Source organism: Vulpes lagopus, chromosome 2 (genome assembly GCF_018345385.1).
Source record: "Vulpes lagopus strain Blue_001 chromosome 2, ASM1834538v1, whole genome shotgun sequence".
NCBI classification, from domain to species: domain Eukaryota; kingdom Metazoa; phylum Chordata; class Mammalia; order Carnivora; family Canidae; genus Vulpes; species Vulpes lagopus.
In genome coordinates this window covers 158,508,525-158,528,242 of record NC_054825.1, presented here as the reverse complement: position 1 = coordinate 158,528,242, position 19,718 = coordinate 158,508,525, and the positions used below count along the sequence as shown (strand labels likewise).

Genomic DNA, 19,718 nt, shown 5'->3' with positions numbered 1-19,718 from the left:
GATTGGCCTCCCGCGCAGGCTACTAGGATTGGCTCGGGTTTTCCTCCCCGCTCCGCCTCCTCCCCGCCTCAGGGCACAACACGCCAGCGCGAGGGCCCGCGCGTCCATCAAGACGCCACTGTCGTGCTGATTGGATACACCCGCCCCCCTCTCCTAAACCAATTGGCCGGGGGGAGGAGCTAGGCTGATCAGGGGCGGGAAGTCAGGCGTCGAGTTTAGGGCCGTTTTTAATTGGTTGTGAGGGGATCTTCTGCCCCGAGGCCATTGGTTGGCTCCGGAAGTGGGTGGGGAAAGCGGAGGCAGGCGTGGAGCGTGGGCGTGAAAGGCCTTACACCTAATGGGAGGAGGACAGGTGCCGAAGTCGCCTGCCAATTAAAGCTGCGCTGGGCTACGGGGCGGAGCTGGGCCGGCGGGCCCGCCCCTCTCCGCTCGTTGGCCAGGACGGCTGTCGCTCACCGCGGCCAGTCCAGGGGCGCAGCGAGGGGGCGGCACCGGCCTTCGCGGCGTGTGAAACGGGGCGTAGCAGGCGGGCTCGGCTCCCGGGCGCGTAGTGCTCCTCTCGCTGCCTGTCTTTGCGATTCTCACGTTTCGGACTCAGGGTTGTAGATCGGAGGAGGGAGGCAGTGGTCACCGGCAGCTCCGCGCTCACGGGGCGGGGGCGTGCAGTTTCTGTACTGCCTCCGCCTGGCTCCGCGGCGGGGGAACAGGAGCTTCCTCTGCACGTCCGCTTCCTCTGCGTCGTGAGGACAATGCAGAGGATACGCAGGAGATCGCCCTGTGCCCTCCCGCGCCCCGGCTGCCCTCCTGGAGCTGGCATCCGCAGGAACACAGTAACTGTTTGCTCAGTGAAGGAATGAATGAATGCATGTGCATGCAAGCGAGGGAAGACTTGTGGTCGACGACTCGGGAGGCACTGGTGCTTTCACGAACCCTGAGGCATTTGCCCAGGGTCAGACGGTCTGGTCTAGATGGGAAGGTGGGGAAGGACAAATCCAAGGAGGGTGCAGGTGAGGGCTGCATCGGAATCACCTGGCAAAGGAGGGGAAGGGTTTGTGAAAACGCAGTGTTCCCAGGTGCACACAGATGGAGATAGCGAAGCCTAGACGTCTGCACTTTTACACACTTCCCTGGGTGATCCCCATGCTCACTGGAGTTGGATGGCCATTGATCTAGAGCCACAACACTCTTCAACGTGTGGTCCCTGGATGGAGCAATGCCTCTCTCAGACATCTGGAAACCAACTGGAGATTTGTTAAAATGCATATTCTGATTCGGGAGTTGCCAGGTGATGCTGATGCTCCACAGTTGGCACTTTGAGTAGCAAGGATACAGAGCAGTGGTTCTCAAATTTGGTTGCACGTGGCTACAATACCCTGGGTGGCTTGAAAAAAAAAAAAATCCAGATACTCAGGCTTTACCCTAGACCAGTGAAATCTGAATTTCTGGAGACAGGAACCAGACAGTAATTTTTAAGCCTACTGAGATGATTCCAACATGTAGCTCATCTGGTACAGAAAATTTTCTAGGGCAGTGGTTCTCCAGTGAGGTCTCAATCAGCAGCCTAAACATCACCTGGGAACTTACTAGAAATCCACACTTTTGAGTTCCCACCCTAGACCAACAGAAGCAGAAACTCTGGACTCTGCAACCTTGGTTTTAACAAGCCACCCTGGGTAATCTGAAGTATATTTAGCTTTGAGAATCTCTAAGACTTCGCAGGACTGCAGCACCAGAGGAGTCAGATCCTTTCTTGACTCCGGACAAGTGGGTGAAGGTTGTGAAGAGTGGCGGGCAAAGCACCCTTCCAGCAAACTCATCAGCAATCAGCCAAGTTTTTAACTTTCCAACAGGGCTGATCTAAAGGCTCAGGGATAAAAGTTGGAGAAACCGAGTGACGTAACCTGGGGTAATTTGGCCATTAGAAGGAATCTCCCAGGTGATGGAGACTCTAATGTGAGGGGAGAGGTTCAAAGAGCTGCTGAGGTCCCCAGAGCGAGCCCTGAACTGAGACACACTCAGAGCAAGCATGACAGTAGGGGGTAGGGGGCAGCCCAGAAAGAGGAAAAGAGAGGGAGATAGATCTCGGACAGCCAGAGCCCCAGAGAGAAAGTGTGAACTGCAGGGCAGGAGATGGGCAGAGGTAGGAGGCAGCACCTTCCTACAGGGTAGGCTGCCAGTAGGGAGCCCGCTTCGGCCCCATCAGGGCTTGGGGCACCAGGGTGGATGGGGAATCCTCCACAAATACTGGACCCTGTCAGGGAGCCCAACACTAAGCGCCTCCCGAGCATGTCTCACATGGTCATGGGTGACCCCGTAGTGTTCAGGGTGGAGGCCTGGAAAGGCATGGCCACTCCCCTGACATCACAGCCACCCAGGTTGGCAAGTTTTCAAAGCCAGGGCTTTCAGTAGCCACATCAGAAGTGTCAGAACTTGAGTGTCAGAACTTACGTTCTCCAAGGAGGTTTGGACATAGAGAAGGCTTTTCTCTTCCTGGGGTCCATCACAGGGAAGTGAAAGGCCAGGGAAGGGCCCAAGCTCTGTGCCCCCAAATCCCCACAGCTCTGACTCCTCCAGTCACGCATGTGTTTGACAAATGATCACTCCCCAGGAACGGAACTTGATAATGTGCTTTTTAATCGTACTTTTTCCAAAAGTATCTTCCTTTCTAGTTAAAAAAGGTGAGGCATGATGAAGACTGGCTCTGCCCCCCTGCAATAGGGAGCGATCTCGTGCGTGGGGACTGGGCCTCCTCCTGAGTCTCCCTGGACAGTCCTGGCATTGGGCTGAGGACAGAACCTCCCAGCCCTATCCTGACCCTGATCCCTTCAGAAGGGCAGGGCCTGTGTAGCTTCAGGGGCAGCCACCCAGGGTACAGCCCCTCAGGTGGACATGATGCCGCTTTTCTCGCCCTTGACCTTGAGGAACTCGGCCATGCTGGAGAAATACTTCTGGTTGGCTTCAGCCACCTTCTTCTCAGCTGCTTGTGGGTTCACAATCTCTAGGCCCTGGGCAGGTGAAGGAGGTGATGATGGGGTGGGGAGATGGGCTGGCCCCTGACAAGGCCCCCTTACCCAGTAAGAGAACTGTGACATGTCGGGGAGGCCCTTTTCAATGGTTCCGGGCTCCAGGTGATAGAACAGTTTTCCAATTACCAAATTGCCCCCACCCCAAACCTGGGGAGATTCTAACTGTGGCTCTGGGAAGGGGGAAGAGTGGGGAGGACCTGGGCATCCGACTTTTTATCAAGTTCTCTAAGCAATTTTAAAAACATCAATGTTGGGCAGCCCAGGTGGCTCAGCGGTTTAGCGCCGCCTTCAGCCCAGGGCCTGATGATCCTGGAGACCCGCGATGGAGTCCCACATCAGGCCCCCTGCATGGAGCCTGCTTCTCCCTCTGCCTGTGTCTCTGCCTCTCTCTCTCTCTGTATGTCTCTCATGAATAAATAAAAATCTTAAAAAAAAAAAAAAATCAATGTTTCAGAACAGCTGACTGGGTTTGGTTCCTGAATAAGAAAACTGAGTCACAGAGCTACGTGGCTAACCTCTGGCCCTCATGCAAATTACACCAAGCCCACTGGTGACAGGGCGTCCAGCTCTGGGGGCTCCACACTGGCTGGCACCATTCCCAGTATCTTCCACAGGTAATTCTCACCTTCTCACTGAGGCCTCCCTGGGCGGGTCCAACCCGATGCCTCCCTCCCTCTCCCCTTTCTTCCCTGCACTTTCCACTTTCCACCAGGCTCCATATCTTATCTGACCCCTGCCACCCCACAAGCTCCCTGAGGGCAAGGCTTGCTGTCTTGTGCTTGTGGCTCTATCCCCAGTGCCTGCAACAGCACCTGAAACTTAGGTGCTCAGTACCCCCTTGCTGATGTTGCCAATGAACTCAGTTATTCTACTCGATGCTATGGGGCATGCTGGCGCTATCTGTGGGTAGGCTGAGAAATGGACAGATGCAGAGGCTCTGTCCTGTGCATGAGTGGCTGGGCTGGGACCTCTGCTTCCCAGCCAGCTACCTTTGAGTTTTCTTCCGTGGAGCCCTGAGGTTGTCCCAGCCACCTAGCACCTCAGGGAGGAGCTGAGCCCACTTGAGGTCAGGGGGAATCAGTAGTCACCCCTAGTCCCAGCCCGATCCTAAAGCCAGCCTGCACTTGCAGGCAGACCTTTTCCCTTTTGTTCCCACTAACCTGAGCACCAGGAACTGAGCTGTACCTTTCAGGGGCTTCACTGATACACAAGGCTGTCCACAACAGCCCTGCGAGAGGAAGGGGCTTGCTCAGGGCCACTCAGAAAGCTGGGAGTAGAGCCTGCCCAGAACTGGGCCTCCTGACTCAGGCGCACAGTACCTGCAAAGGGGTGAAAGCCACACTGGAAGCAGTCCCTGAGGAGCGGTCACGGATGGTGGACTTCCCGCCATACACGACACTCTGTTTCTGCAGGGTCCGCTGTGTGGAGGGGAGGGGACAGGATGTTTGGGCTTGGCTTGGGCTCTCCTGCTGGAGCTCCCAGACTCCCAGGCCCACTCAGGCCCCGCCTGTACCTGCAGTGTCTTAGAGATCCTGGCTTTGGTGGCCTCGTTCACCTGTGTCTGCCGTACCCGCCCGCTGCCTGATTTGCCCAGATGGCCCAGGCTGAAGCCCAGGTCCTCTTGGTAGGCGTCTTCCTCGATCTGGTGGGAGGGGAAGGTAACCAAGAGTTAGCCATCTTTCATCAGCCGGATGCCCCAGGCACTGACCCGATTCAGGTGCCTGCTGGGGCCCAGTGAGGAGTCCAGTCCTATTACGGCTCCCTGAGCTGACAGTTGAGGGAAGCTGTGAGTGTTCATGTATGCAGTGTCAACAACCAAAACTGGGCTTGCTGACTAGAGGGTGTTTGAGCTGGTTCTTGCAGGACCATGAGGATGATGCTCGGGTAATGAGTCTGGCAGAGGTGAAGCCTGAGGAAAGACCCTCCCTGGGCAGATCCAACCCAACAGGGAGGTGTGTACAAAAGGGTGGGGGTGGGGGGACAGGGCCAGCACTGAATGCTGCATAGGTCCCTTCAGGGTACATGGATGTTCGGGGAGGCTGGAGGTGAGGTGCTGCCTCAGCCGAGAAGAAATGTGGTGGGCACATCCAGACTAAGGCTTTGACCTCTCCGAAGCTCATGCGGTTGGCCTGCTTCCGGATCTCGGTCAGCCCTAGCCGCTCCTTCATCTTGCGGTACCTGGGGAGGGGCGCCAAGGGTCAGCCGGGGTCACAAGCCCCTTCCCCTCCTCTTCACCCCCACTGGCCCTCAGGGCCTACCTGCGGCCGCCTCGCTTCTTGCGCTGCCCATCCAGGGGTGCAGGCAGGGGCTTCACCTGCTTCACGGGCGGCGGCTCCTGCCATTTGTCAAACTTGCGCTCAATCTCATCCTTCAGCTCATAGCCCACCTGGGGAGGGCAAGGGGTTCCATTGAGCCTTGCCCGTCCCTCTGCCTGTGTGTGGCACCTGTTCCCAGGCCTGGGGGGCCTGTGTTTCTTGGGAGACTCAGACTTCTCCCAGCACCCCTCATATAATTCTGTCCTTGATGGGGGAGAAGGAGGGCAGCCCCCGAGTGCAACAGGGCCAAACCCGCACTCCTGCACCTCTTCCCCAGCCTCCAGCTCCAGCCTGCACAAGTTGGTAAAGGGAGGTCACTTGGGAGCCTCACCTCTGGCTTCTCTCCCTCTGGGCTTTTCCTTCAGTTAAAACCCGAAATCGCACCCCTCAGCACCTCTGCTACAGCCAAGGTCTCTCTGGGGCACACAGGCTCTGCGTGACCTGTCCCATCCCACAGCCTCCTCTCCCTGGCTTCCTGTGGGCCAGGCTCAGGGCCATTGCACTGGCTGCTTCTCCTTCCTAGGACTCTTCCCCCAGGCACTCACTTGACTTACTTGCTAACTTCACTTGAGTGCAGATTAGACCTTTACCTTTGCAGCGAAGCCCTCCCCAACGTCCGGGTTAAACTCAACCTCCCTCACCAGCCCAGCACCCTTTGATCCCACCCTAGCAATTATGTGGCACCCCTGAACACACCACAGATGGCCCGTGTCCTCACCCCGCCCCCAGCCAGAACATGAATGCCACAGGGGCATGGCTTTGGTCGGAGTGCTCACTGCTGTCCCCCTGGAACCTCAACCAGTGGTCAAGAGGAAAAGTGGGGGGGCAGTGAGAGAAAGAGACTGAAGCCTGGACACTGTGCCAGACTGCACAAGACAAGACATACCCACTTTCATGGAGCAAGTCTGCCAAGAGAGACAGAGGTAAACTCAGTGATGACCTGAACAATGACAAGTCTGGTAGAGGAGACAGACCCACACAGATGCCTGCTGTGCCTCACCTTCCCTTCTGTGCTCTCGTGGAAGCTGTCCACACGGGCTGCCAGTGTGCACTTGGCAGCCACCAGCCGAGCCGCTTTCCGCCGGAGATCCTGAGGCAGCAGAAAGGGGGCAGAGTCAATGGGAGGATTCATCCGCCAACACCGAGCATTTACCAGACACCAAGCGTTTCCCAAACCCCAGATGCCACTGGCTCACTTCCCATGGGTCAGCGGTTCACCATCTCACTATGTGTTACCGTAATAACGTGTCATGGCAACAAATCTTCACTGTCACGGTTTTCTTTCAACCTACTTTTTCATGAAAACGGGTTCTTCATAGACAGCTGGGGTACTGCAGGAACAAGACTCAGACTAAAACCAATGACTGGGGGATCCCTGGGTGGCTCAGTGGTTTGGCGCCTGCCTTTGGCCCAGGGCCTGATCCTGGAGACCCCGGATCAAGTCCCGCATCGGGCTCCCTGCATGGAGCCTGCTTCTCCCTCTGCCTGTGTCTCTGCCTCTCTCTCCATGTCTTTCGTGAATAAATAAATAAAATTAAAAAAAAAAAATACCAATAAGACCAATGACTGAAGAGGGAACATTCCTCAGCATCTTAAAGGCATCTATGAAAAGCCCACAGCAAATATTCTCAATAGGGAAAAACTGAGAGCCTTTTCCCTAAGAATCAGGAACACGACAGGGATGTCCACTCTCACCACTGCTATTCAACATAGTACTAGAAATCCTAGCCTCAGCAATCAGAAAACAAAAAGAAAAAAAAGGCATTCAAACTGGCAAAGAAGAAGTCAAACTCTCCCTCTTTGCAGATGACATGATACTGTACATAGAAAACCCAAAAGACTCCACCCCAAGACTGCTAGAACTCCTACAGCAATTCAGTAATGTGGCCGGAAACAAAATCAATGCCCAGAAAGCAGTGGCATTTCTCTACACTAACAATGAGACTGAAGAAAGAGAAGTTAAGGAGTCAATCCCATTTATAATTGCACCCAAAAGCATAAGATACCTAGGAATAAACCTAACCAAAGAGGTAAAGGATCTATACCCTAAAAACTCCAGAACACTTCTGAAAGAAATTGAGGAAGACACAAAGAGGTGGAAAAATATTCCATGCTCATGGATTGGAAGAATTAATATTGTGAAAATGTCCATGCTACCCAGGGCAATTTATACATTCAAGGCAATCCCTATCAAAATACCATGGACTTTCTCCAGAGAGTTGGAACAAATCATCTTAAGATTTGTGTGGAATCAGAAAAGACCCCGAATAGCCAGGGGAATATTGAAAAAGTAAACCAGAGCTGGGGGCATCACAATGCCAGATTTCAGGTTGTACTACAAAGCTGTGGTCATCAAGACAGTGTGGTACTGGCACAAAAACAGACACACAGATCAATGGAACAGAATAGAGAATCTAGAAATGGACCCTCAACTTTATGGTCAACTAATATTCGAGAAAGCAGGAAAGACTATCCACTGGAAAAAGGACAGTCTCTTCAATAAATGGTGCTGGGAAAATTGAACATCCACATGCAGAAGAATGAAACTAGACCGTTCTCTTATACCATACACAAAGATAAACTCCAAATGGATGAAAGATCTAAATGTGAGACAAGAATCCATCAAAATCCTAGAGAAGACCACAGGCAACACCCTTTTTGAACTTGGCCACAGCAACTTCTTGCAAGATACATCTATGAAGGCAAGGGAACCAAAAGCAAAAATGAATTATTGGACTTAATCAGGATAAAAAGCTTCTCTACAGCAAAAGAAACAAAAGACACTAAAAGAAACTAAAAGACAACCTACAGAATAGTTGAAGACATTATGACATTATCAGATAAAGGACTAGTATCCAAAATCTATAAAGAGCTTCTTAAACTCAACAGCAAAGAAACAAACAATCCAATCATGAAATGGGCAAAAGACATAAACAGAAATCTCACCAAAGACATACACATGGCCAAAAAGCACATGAGAAAATGCTCTGCATCACTTGCCATCAGGGAAATACAAATCAAAACCACAACGAGATACCACCTCATACCAGTGAGAATGGGGAAAATTAATAAGACAGGAAACAACAAATGTTGGAGAGGATGCGGAGAAAGGGGAACCCTCTTGCACTGTTGGTGGGAATGTGAACTGGTGCAGCCACTCTGGAAAACTGTGTGGAGGTTCCTCAAAGAGTTAAAAATAGATCTGCCCTACGACCCAGCAATTGCACTCCTGGGGATTTACCCCAAAGATACTGATGCAGTGAAATGGCAGGACACCTGCACCCCAATGTTTATAGCAGCAATGTCCACAATAGCCAAACTGTGGAAGGAGCCTCGGTGTCCATCGAAAGATGAATGGATAAAGAAGCTGTGGTCTATGTATACAATGGAATATTCCTCAGCCATTAGAAACGACAAATACCCACCATGTGCTTTGAGGTGGATGGAACTGGAGGGTATTATGCTGAGTGAAGTAAGTCAATTGGAGAAGGACAATCATTAAATGGGTTCACTCATACGGGGAATATAAAAAATAGTGAAAAGAATTACAGGGGAAAGGACAGAAAATGAAAGGGAAAAATCAGAGAAGGTGACAGAACATGACAGACTCCTAACTCTGGGAAACGAACAAAGAGTTGTGGAAGCGGGGCAGGGGGATGGGATGACTGGGTGATGGGCACTGAGGGGATCATTTGATAGGATGAGCACTGGGTGTTATACTATATGTTGGCACATCGAACTCCAATAAAAAAAGATACATATTAAAAAATAATGAAGGAAGAGAAAAAAAAAATAAAACCAATGACTGAGTAGAAACATCCATTTGTGTAACAGAAAGCTGTATCCTGTGTCACCAAAGGAAGGTGGTTCTTGTTCTGAGACACACCAAGAGGGTACACATAAACCCCCAGCCACACGTCTCAATTAATAATGATGATAAAACAAAGTTAGTAGTGGCTATGTGCAACCTTGCCCTCAGCTCCTGGGCAGTGATCTTTTGGCCTGGGGGCCTCGGACAAGGCAGAGACCAACCGTGTTATTTAGGGTGAGGTCTTTGGGTTACAGGCTCTCAACCTGGAGCCCAGATCAACCACCTGGGCTACCCAGGCACATCTATTCAACTAAGTCCCAGGAAAGACTGAACTTCAAGGCTCAGCTGGGCCTCCCTGGTGGCGGTTCTTTCTGCACGCTGTCACATGTGGAGGCCAGGAGTGACATGTCCTGACGGAGAGGATGACTGGAAGCGCTGAGGCTGGCACTTCTGGTTCCTGCCCCATACACTTCCTCCAGTGGCTGAAATGAGTCTGTCCTTTCACGCCCTCAAACCATAGCCCAAGTGGGTCAGCTTGGAGTCTGTACACCACTCTAGTGGGCTACTGAACCCAAGGATGGCTTGGAGACCCCTGCAACTTGCAAGCTAATGACATCGCTTGTTATGTGCAAGACCTGGAAGTGTTTCATATAGGAGTCCTAATCACAACCCCAGGAAGCAGGTTCTATTTCCCCCATTTTACAACACTGAGGCATAGCTCATGCCTCTTGCCCAGTTGTTAAGTAGAGCTCCAGAATCCCTACCCCCGTACATCTGCTATGGGGTCCTTGTTCCTATCCCCCGTGTGACCCTATCCTCTGAGCTCCTGGTCAATGGGAACTGAGGAGCAGAGGAGGCAACTTGCTTGGGCTCACACTGCCCTCTGGACAAGGCTGCTTCTGGCCCAGCAAAAGGCTCCGCGGGGAGCCACATGCCAGGGGCACTCACCGGGGGCAGAGACTGCACAATGTCGCTGTGGTAGATGTAACCAGTGTGGGGCAGCACAGACGTGGACGAGAAGCCGGACAGTGTCTTCCGCTGGGCCCCAAGCAGCATGATGTTGCAGGCGGGCATCTTGGAGAGGTTGGTCAGGCCCCCAGCCACCCCTGCAACAGGAAGGAGGGGAAACAGGTCAAAAGGAACACAGGACATTTGTTTGGGGGCTCACCGAATGCTTTGTGCCTTTAGGTGAGTTTCTGGTTGAATTTCTGGGTGGGCCCTGCCTGGGAGGGCCTGACAAGTCCCCTTTCAGAAGGAGGATTCAGAGGAGGCTCAGAGAGGTGAAATCACCTGCCTGAGGATGGAAAGTGAGGTGGCAGCCCAACAGGAACTTGCCCCCAAGTCTGCAGAGCTACACAGCCCCTGCTCTGTTTTATAACAGTTACCACTATACTGGGGACACCCTGATGACAGGGCCTAATGTGAATCATCTCTGGGTTCCCGTGAGCACATCTGCAGGCCCAGGGGAGGGGAGGAAGAGCTGTAGGTAAAAATGCCTACCTCTGACAGGGGTCTGCTTGTGCCAGGCCCTGCACTGGGTGTTTTTAAGGACTAGGTCAACTGTTTGATCCAACACACGCTTCCCACACAGGCATGGCAATCCATGTGTGAGCAGAAGAACGCCCCCCCCCCCCCGCCCCACACAGACATCACAATCCCTACGACCTGTGACCCTATGCAGATATAATTATGCGAAGGGCCTTGAGACAGGGTAGTGGAAGGGAAAGGCAGAGTCACAGGGATATGAAACAGGAGACTTTCAGGTGGGAGGATGCAGGAAGCTTCTAGAAGCCAGAAAAAGCCAGAAGTGGATCCCTTCCCGGAAACTCTATACAGGAACTAATACCTTGATTTTAGCCCCGCAGTCATAGGACAGGAGCAAAGCCCCACACCACCAGGGAAACCAAGGTACGAGATGTCACCTGCCCAATGATGCGAGGTCAGCGAAGGGGGAAGGAGGATCCACACCTAAGTTTATCTTGCTCTGAAACCACTGCCTCCTTCTGCCCTGCAGCTGTGCACACACCTGCCACCCAAGGCTGTGCTACGAACTGAGCTGTGTCTTCCTGAATTCCTGTGTTGAAGCCCTACACCCCAGTACCACAGAATGGGACTGTGTTTGGAGACGGGCCTTGAAAGCAGTGATTAAAAGAATGACATCATTGGATGGGTCCTGATCCAGTGTGACCAGCATCCTCGTAAGAATAGACGAGGACACAAACAGGCAGAGCGGAGGCCATGTGAGTAGATGGCCACCTACAAGCCGAGGAGAGAGGCCTCTGCAGGGCACAGCCTGCTGACATGCTGCTCCTGGCCTCCCTGCCTCCAGGGCTGTGTGACAATGAACCCCCGGTAAGGCCCCCACTGCCTGCCCCGACCGGCGACACTTTGTTAGGGCAGCCTGAGCAACCTAGCACAGCTGCTTTACCAAACTCCCCCAAAGAGTTCCTCAGCTGAGGGGGCTAGGAGCCCAAGAGGGCATGCTGGCAGATGAGGCACCCTCAGCCCTAACACATCATCCCGACTGGCACCCCACCTCATGCATGAAACCGAGATCCTAAGAGCTGACACAGCCAGTGCCAGGCAGCCCTAGGGTCTCTGCAGAGTGGAGAGCTGAGGAGGGCCAGCCTCTCCAGCAGCCATGCTATCTCCTCCTGCGCCTGCCTAGTCCAGCCTGGCTCAGGGCTGCCATCCTTTCTCCGTGTGTGCAGGAATAGCAGGCTGGGTGACCTCTGTGATCTCTAGGAGGGATGACAGGATGAGGGTGAGGGGGAGTAGGATCCTGTCCCGTAGAGGAGGGACGTGGCTTCAAGGTCACACTGTCCGAGGATGGCCCCATATCTCCACCGCACCCCAGGGCCTCACCCATGATCTTAGCAGCTGTGGATGCCCCAATGATGATGGAGAGGTTGGGTGCGATGAAGGACATCCGAGACTCCACATATTCGTAGATGCGGTGCTTGGAGGCGTTCAGCTCTAGTGCCATGTCACAGGCCTCCTCCAGCCGCTCTAGCTCCTCCTCTGACAGCTGCTGCCTGCAGTGGTTAATGATGTGGCTGGGTCGGACCCCTGCCCCTCCTGGGGATCCCACCTGACCAGCACGAGAGCCCGTGTCCTCCTAGCGGTGTGTGCACGTCTGTACACATATGTGCACGTCAGGGCAATTCCAAGTCCCGTCAGCCCTAAGGCCTGGAAGCAGGAGCTGCCAGGAATCCTAGGGCACCACCACCCTTGCCGGCCAGGGCCTGCCTGCCCATGCCAGTCTCTGCCAGGTGCAAGCCGGTGTCAGAGCCTTTGCCTGTGGGCCCCCACTACTCTTCCTCATCCTCTAGGTCTCTGCCTCACCAGCCAGAGGCCCGCTGTTACCAGCTGCCAAACTGTGCCTGTTTACAGCCTCCCCACTTTCCGCCCACTTCTGACGGGAGACAGTCAGCCCCTGAAGAGGGACCCCACACCTGATCCTCAGCAGCATGGCCAGCCCATCTCTGGTACATGGAAGATGCTGACCAAGTACTTGTGGAAGAAAACCATAAAGGGGGGCTGTCATCACTGTCGTTTTACAGAGTGGGGCCCGAGGGTGAGATGGCAAAGGGGACTGGCCTAAAGCCGCAGAGCTGGTAACCACACCCAGCCACACTCTTCCCTCAGTTACCCCACCCACGCTGTAAAGAGCACTAAGGGGGACCATGGAGGCTGCCACAGGCCCTGCAACCAAAGTCCAGTGGGTTCATGCTCATAGCTGCCCCCATCAGGGACAAGCTGAGAGCCCACTTGTTCTCCCACTAGAGCCTGGTCCCTGCCTGAGGTGGAGTCGTCACCTCCTCCAGGAAGCCACCCAGCCCAGCAGGATAAGTATCCCTTGGCACCCCATCTGCACTCTGACACTTCCCCTCCAGCTTGACCTGTGTGTGCACCTGCTTCCTCCTAGATAGGAGCTCGGGCAGAGCAGCCTCCCCTTTGCAAACTTCTCTAATCTTTGCCCTCAGAACAGTTCCCCGTGCTTGGATAGCATTTATTCAACAAACAGAATGAGAGCCCAAGAGAGGTCTCCACAACCCAGGACTCTGCTCTGGGATTCAAGACAGTTCCTCCTCTTAGGCACAGAGGCCAGAGGGGAAGGTGGAGACCAAGGGGCCAACACAAGGTCCCTGACTTCAGACACTTTCATTCCAACGAGGGAAACATGCCCGAGACAAACATTCTATGGGATGGCCCTCTGCCTCTGCACTCAAGGCTTCAGGCTCCCCACTGAATGAGCCCCTCCAGGCCCAGCAGGGTACCTGGCTCACCTCAGCACTCAAGGCCTGACTCCTCACTGACCAAGCACCCTGGGCCTAGCAGTGTACCTGGCTCATCTCAGCACTCAAGGCCTCAGGCTCTCCACTGACCGAGCACTCCAGGGCCCAGCATGGAACCTGGGTTACAGGGGGTCCTTATTAAACATTCGTGAGACAGAAATAAACTGTCCTCCTGAGATGGACACCTGTATCGCTGGGACCCCAAGATCCTCATCTGCTGTTAGATGGGCTCGAGGGGGCTGCAGTACATGGTCCCACCCTATGCACGCACCCCTGGGTGGTGGAGGCAGTCACGCTGACGACCATGATGGTGGCGTTGGTTAGGATCTGCTGTAGGTTTTCGTTATTCTTGCACTTGTCCAGGCTGTTGCCCAGCTCCTGGAGGTGAGAAGGCAAGAGGGGGAGGCGCAGGGACTCAGGAAGGCCTGAGGAGCTCTCTTGCCCCTGCACCTAGCTGAGTCTCTTCTGGGGACATCTGGGGTCTGGACGAAGGCTGCCTGCTCCCAGCTCCCAGGACTTCACCACTCAGAACATCGGTACCATTGCTCCTGCACTGATGGTCTAGAACCAGAACCAGGCAGACCCACTGTCTGCAGCAACTCAAAATGCAACTTTGACCACACTGCTTCCTGCATGGATACCCCCTGCACCATCCTCACCTCCTCCTGGCAGCACACCGGAATCTCCTCACTGGTGTCCCCACTCTCACTAGTACCTGGCCCTCTCGTGGCTTTTCCAGAAGGCCCAAAGCCTTGGGGGTCACAGGGGATGCAACCTCATTGACTTTGCCCTCACTTCCTCCCTTCTGAACATACCACAGCTTGTCATTATCTCCCGTTCTTGGTACTCCAGGCTTTTCGCCCCATATCTCTGCATGGCTGCCCCTGCATCAACCTTTAGATATTGACTCAATGCCACCTGCTCCAACCACTGTTGGTGGCATGAGGGACCCCCTCATCTCCCTCCTTGCTTCCTCAGCCTCAAACAGCTCCCAGCCCTTCCAAGGAAGCAGCAGGATTGGATGGGTGGCAGAGGAGCCATGAAAACATCCTTTCCAGGCTTCATCCCTTTCTTGCTGGGGAGCCTGGAGCAGCTGAGCCACCACTCGGCCCCCGCCAGTATCTGCAGGCCTCAATAACGAGAAAGGTAGCTGAGGCCTGGAGCAGCCTCACTAACCACACTCCAGGTCATTCACCTGCTCCCTGCTCCCCTTCACATGAGGGATAGTCAAGAGGACTCCACTGTTCCTGAGTCCCCACCTCTGTCCACTCACCTTGACCGTGCGGATGTAATCCAGTGCATTAGGGACCAGAGACTCCAGTTCAGGGAAGCGCTTTGAGTACTTATCCCGGATGAACTTATGGATGATGTCTAAGGTAAGGAGGACAGGTAGCTGATAAGGGGGCAGGCAGACTCCGCTGGATGTCCGCAACACCCATCTCCCCGCTTCTTTTTAAATAACTGAACCCCTGAATTTAGCTGGGTTCGTGGGTACCCAGCAAAAATGCTACTCCCCTGCTGCCAGGTGTGGCCCTGCAAGTTAGTTCTGGTCTACAAGATATCATCTGAAGTGACGCATGCAATTTCCAGGTCACCCCCTTAAAGAACTGTGCCCTCTTCTTCTTCCCTGTTCTGCTGGTGGGGATGTGGAGGTGATGACTGGAGGTGGACAGTCACCTTGTGCCCTGACACAGGTGGCAGGTCAAGACAGAAAGAGCCTGACTCCAGGGCTGGACTCCTCATCCAGATTCTCACATCGGAGAAAAGCACACTTTTTTTTTTTTAAGCTGCTGTTATGGCAGCTGAATCTGGACTACAGCTAGTATGAGGAGTCTGGGGGCAGGATCTTGGGGAAAGCCAGTGGGGAAAGCAACCAGGGTCCTGCCTGTCCTCTCCTTGTGGATGGGAGGAGGGTGTGAGGGACAGCAGGCGGGGCCATCTCTGCCCTTCCTGCCACTCACTCAGCTCATTCTCGATCTCCACGGTCAGGTTGTTAGCATCCACGATGACTCGGTATTCAGGGGCCGCCTCAACAGGTCCCATCACTGTGAAGATGAGAAGCAGCCTTGGTGGGTGAGTGTCTAGGCTCCCACAGCCAGGGGAGTCAGGAGGTGTAGTTGGAAGGGAGCTGGGAGGCTAAGAAGAAAACCTGGAGGTGGGTTTCCATGCTGGCACACCTCCCATTTCTCTCCCTCCAGGCCAGTCTAGCTACCACGGTGTGTCGCCCTGGAACTAACCCCTTAGGGGATCCCCACACCACTGAGGCCGAGGTGCAAGCTCCCCAGACGGGAAACACTGTGAGGACAAGTTCTGCGCCCCCAGTGCCCAGATGCCCACAATAGTGCCTGGCGCACGGGCACTGCTCTGTAGGTACCTGCTGACTCTCCAACTCCACAGTCTGGCCTTTGCACTGTCCAAGCCCCACTCTTTCAAGACACCACCATCTTATCACACACCAGCCAGGAAGGACTGACTGCAGTGCCCGAGCACTCACGGCTGCTTCCTCTCCTCTGGGCCTCTGCATATGCTGTTCCCCCTCCCTGGCATGGCCCTTCCTCACATCTGTTTCCAAAAGGTTCCTCTCCAGGTTTTAACAATGATGACAGTGAAAACATGGTCACAGGCCGTAGGTGCAGTGGCCAATACACATGGGACTTACCACGTAAGTGCCACTACTCTATGTGCCTTACAGTTATTAACCTGTTTTACCACTATCACCTGGGGAGGCTGGCATCACATCAGACCATTGAGGCAGAGAGAGAGAAATGGAGGGATGTGGCCTAAAGCCATGGACCCAGCAGATGGCAGACCTGAGATCTAGCCCCAGCACCTGCATTCTTAACCCTGATCACTCAAATGTTTCTGCATCTTGAGACTCAGACAGCACCTCAGGATCCTTCCCTCCCCCTTCAGGAGGGTCAGATGTCTCCTCTGTGCTCCTGCGGAACTCCTGCCACATCCGTTAGACATAACCGTCACCCAGGTTGGAGGTGTTCTGTGTTCACCTCCTCCACCAAACACCAGGTGAGATCAGGTCTGACCTAACCCCGAGCCTGACCCGACATCAGGGAGTGTCCCTTCTACCGCTCCCCACAGCTCGCTGGCCTGGTGCTCAAAATCCTGCAACATCTGGCACTTTCTCCTGCTGCCTCTGCCACTCCAGACATGTGAGGCTTTGCACACACAGTTCTCTTTCTCAGGGCATATAGCTGCTGTTCTTGGCCTGGTATGTGTATTCATGCTTCAAAGCCAATTTCAGGTATGGCCTGAGGCAGGGTCAGCCCCGCTCTGGTGGCTCCAATGCCCCCAGCTTTCCCCACCCCAGCAGGCACCGCCCACAACCACTGCCCAGATCTGACCTATCCGCTTTGCCAGACACCGAGTATCCTGAGAGCAGAGAGCTGGGTGGGTTCCCCAGTACACCCAGTGCCCATGCAGGCTTGCCACAGGGCACCTCATGAAAACTTTACAAGGAAGGAAAGAGTAGGTCTGCCTGCAACTCTGCTCTGCCCACACCACTGCTGCACTGACAACCTCCCATGGCTGCCTCTGCCAATGAATTCCATTCCGGAACTCCAAACTGTTAAGAAGGATGGGAGGCAACAGGAGAAGCCTCTCAGAGCTGGGCTAAGTATTCAGAGGCAATGTAGCAAGCCCCAAAGCTGATGATCTGAAAACTGTTTTAGAATTCTAAAACTGTGTTTTAGAATTACTCTCTACTTACCAAGTGATACCAGTTTTCTACTCGCAGTAGCAAAAACTTTCCTTTTTAGGTAAATTCAAAGAAAAGAGTACACTGATTTGAAAAAAAAAAAAAAATTAAGTGAAAAACAAAACAAGTGTTCACAGATGTGGCAAGATCCTCGAGCAGTCACATGAATCCCTGAAGCCGGAGGAATCTTGAGGCAAGACCTACTGTGGTTAGTAAGTGCTCAGCACAGAGCAAGGACTTAAGGAACATCAGCTTTATGATGCGATGTGTTCTCAGGGGAGAAGAGACTGGGTTGGGATGGAAAAGAAAAAGAGGGCTCTCAAAAAGGCTGAGAGGCAGGCAGACCAAACTTTCAAAGCTGTACGCAGCAAAGGAGCCCAGGGGCTGGGTGGACACAGCTGGGTGGGTGAGGGGGAGCAGGAGGGGAGAGGTACCTTCCGAGGCCTTGGCCTGCTTGCTGATATACTCCTCAATCTTCATCATGATCTCAGCAAACTGTTCAGGGAGGACAGAGAGCCAGAACTCAGGACTCTCAGAAAGAAGAGCAACTGGACACATCAGCCCTCCCGGCAGCTTCTCTCTACAGCCCGCTCACCATCTTGCTGTCCCACAGCTTGGCGATACTCTTGACTGAATCCCCAGAAAGATCCAGCTGTGTCTCCTCCTGCACATCCTCGATTGCTGGCTCCTCTTCTTCCTCCCCATAGCTTCCTCCTTCTTCCTCCTCTGCCGCCTCCTCAAGGTCGGCCAGAAGCTCATCTGCCAGAGACATGCCGAGGCCTATGGGAAGGGAAAGCAGCATCCCCTCTCATTAACGAGAGGGGCTTGGCCTGGTCCTTCACGGGTCAGCCCCACAAGCATGCAGGCTCCGTAAGCACGGGTATTTTCTTTTGCTTTGTTCTTTGGCACCTAATTGTGCCCGGCACCTAATTGTGCCCGGCACCTAATAGATGCTCGTTAAACACCCGCTGAATCACCTTGTGAACAAACCTCCCAGAACTAGGTGATCTCTGGTCACAGCTCACACCACCTTCCCTTCTCACACTTACTTCACTGGAAAAGACACAGCATTCCCCTCACACAACCACTTTAAAAGACTTGAAGACTTTAAAAACCTCCCCTTGATGAGATGGGATCTCTCTTCTGACCATTTTTCTCCCATACAGAGACCCCTCCTCAAAACTGTTGGGTGACAGATATCCTAAAATACCAATCTCCCCAGCCATCATGGCAACCATGTGGGGCCTCAAGTGTCTGGAGCCCCCAGGCTAATCCCCTCTGGCCATGAGCAGTCTCCTCATCTACTCCAAGTGTTGGACAAAACGAGTATTTTCTTTGAGTCCCATGATGTGGAAAAGAGCAGGAAGCACGACTCAGCAAGGTACAATCCCGCCACCATCCTCCCGCTGCTTTTACTTCTTTAAAGTGAGAAAGCTCTCCTCCCTCCTGTGCTTTCACTGTTCCAAAGAACAAATCCCTCATTCCCTTCCCTTCGACACCATGCCCCCCTGAAACATAAAACCAGAGGCTTAGCGGGTGACTTGTGGAGTGAAGCCCGCGCGGTGACAGGGGTGCAGAGAGCTCGGGGGCAGTGTAAACGTGCGTGCAAGTGGGGCTGTTGGTTGCATGGCGGCAGGTTTTCTCAAGAGATTCAGGATTTTTATGTAGAATCTCTCAAAGTTTCCTTGTGATTATTCAAGGGGATGATTTAACTAAAACTAAAGAAAGCCTCGCCAAACCAGCACAGCACAGGTAGAGTCCGACAGGCTACAGGCCAGGTCTGGCCCTCGAGGTGGCAGTTTGGGACCTCTGGGTGTCCAGCTGTCTGTCTGAGGTCAGTTTCCCCTCACGCCCTCCTCTCTCCCTCGGACGGGACATCCCCTTTATACTTAGTCACCTCTCCCTCTCCACAAGACACAGCATTCCTGCGTGGTCTCATACGTGCCTCCCTCATTCACGTTCTCTGCAGAAAAGCTCTCTTCCCACAGAACACACCTTGCTCCCCATACGCAGGACGTGGGTATCTGTGCGCATCCTCTCCCGTTTCCCCACTTGACTGTAGGCAGACCCGGGCACCACATCTGTTCCCAGCTACACCAGGAGGCCGCCCACTCCCCTCCTGGCCCGACCCCTGCTCAGCCCCCGGGTCTCCTCCCGTCACCCCGGGAGCCCCGCGCGTCCCAGACTCTCTAGCGACCTAAGCCCGTCTCCTCAGGAACCAGCACAGCACAGACACGGCAGGAAGAGGGTCTGCTCCCGCTACACCGCCAGAGCGCGGACGCCGCAGAGGCATAGAGGACCGTCGCGCCACCCCTCCAGTAAGGTGTGTCTGTCTCCCTGCACACTCCCGCCCCGGACCCGAGAGCCCGGCCTCCTCACTCCCCTCGTCTCCCTTACACTCACTTCTCTCCGCCTCGCACGACGGTTTCTAGGAGAGTCGCTTCCGAACAGTGGTCGGCGCCCACCGATGACGTCCCAGGCTCGCGACGGCGTCGCGACAAACCCGCGCTCTGATTGGCTCCCGCCCTCGCGTCATTCCCGGACGCCTTTGGAACA

General features: G+C 54.0%; 1 protein-coding gene across 2 annotated transcripts; it reads right to left on the bottom strand.

Annotated features, from left to right (window-relative positions):
• Positions 1-2,617: 2,617 nt before the first annotated feature.
• PRPF31 (pre-mRNA processing factor 31) lies at positions 2,618-19,701 on the bottom strand. 2 transcript variants are annotated; one of them, XM_041743363.1, is made up of 14 exons: positions 19,566-19,701; positions 17,758-17,942; positions 17,597-17,657; positions 15,412-15,495; positions 14,724-14,821; positions 13,722-13,828; positions 12,018-12,187; positions 10,101-10,258; positions 6,342-6,431; positions 5,285-5,412; positions 5,132-5,204; positions 4,540-4,668; positions 4,346-4,444; positions 2,618-3,005 (listed from the first exon to the last, which is right to left on the bottom strand). In XM_041743363.1, exons 2-14 carry the CDS (start codon positions 17,932-17,934, stop codon positions 2,880-2,882), a joined length of 1,500 nt encoding a protein of 499 aa, XP_041599297.1. In that variant the 5' UTR covers positions 17,935-17,942; positions 19,566-19,701; the 3' UTR covers positions 2,618-2,879. The 2 variants fall into 2 exon arrangements, with proteins under 2 accessions (XP_041599297.1, XP_041599298.1); XM_041743364.1 differs by having other exon boundaries at positions 19,560-19,578.
• Between the last annotated feature and the right edge of the window lie 17 nt (positions 19,702-19,718).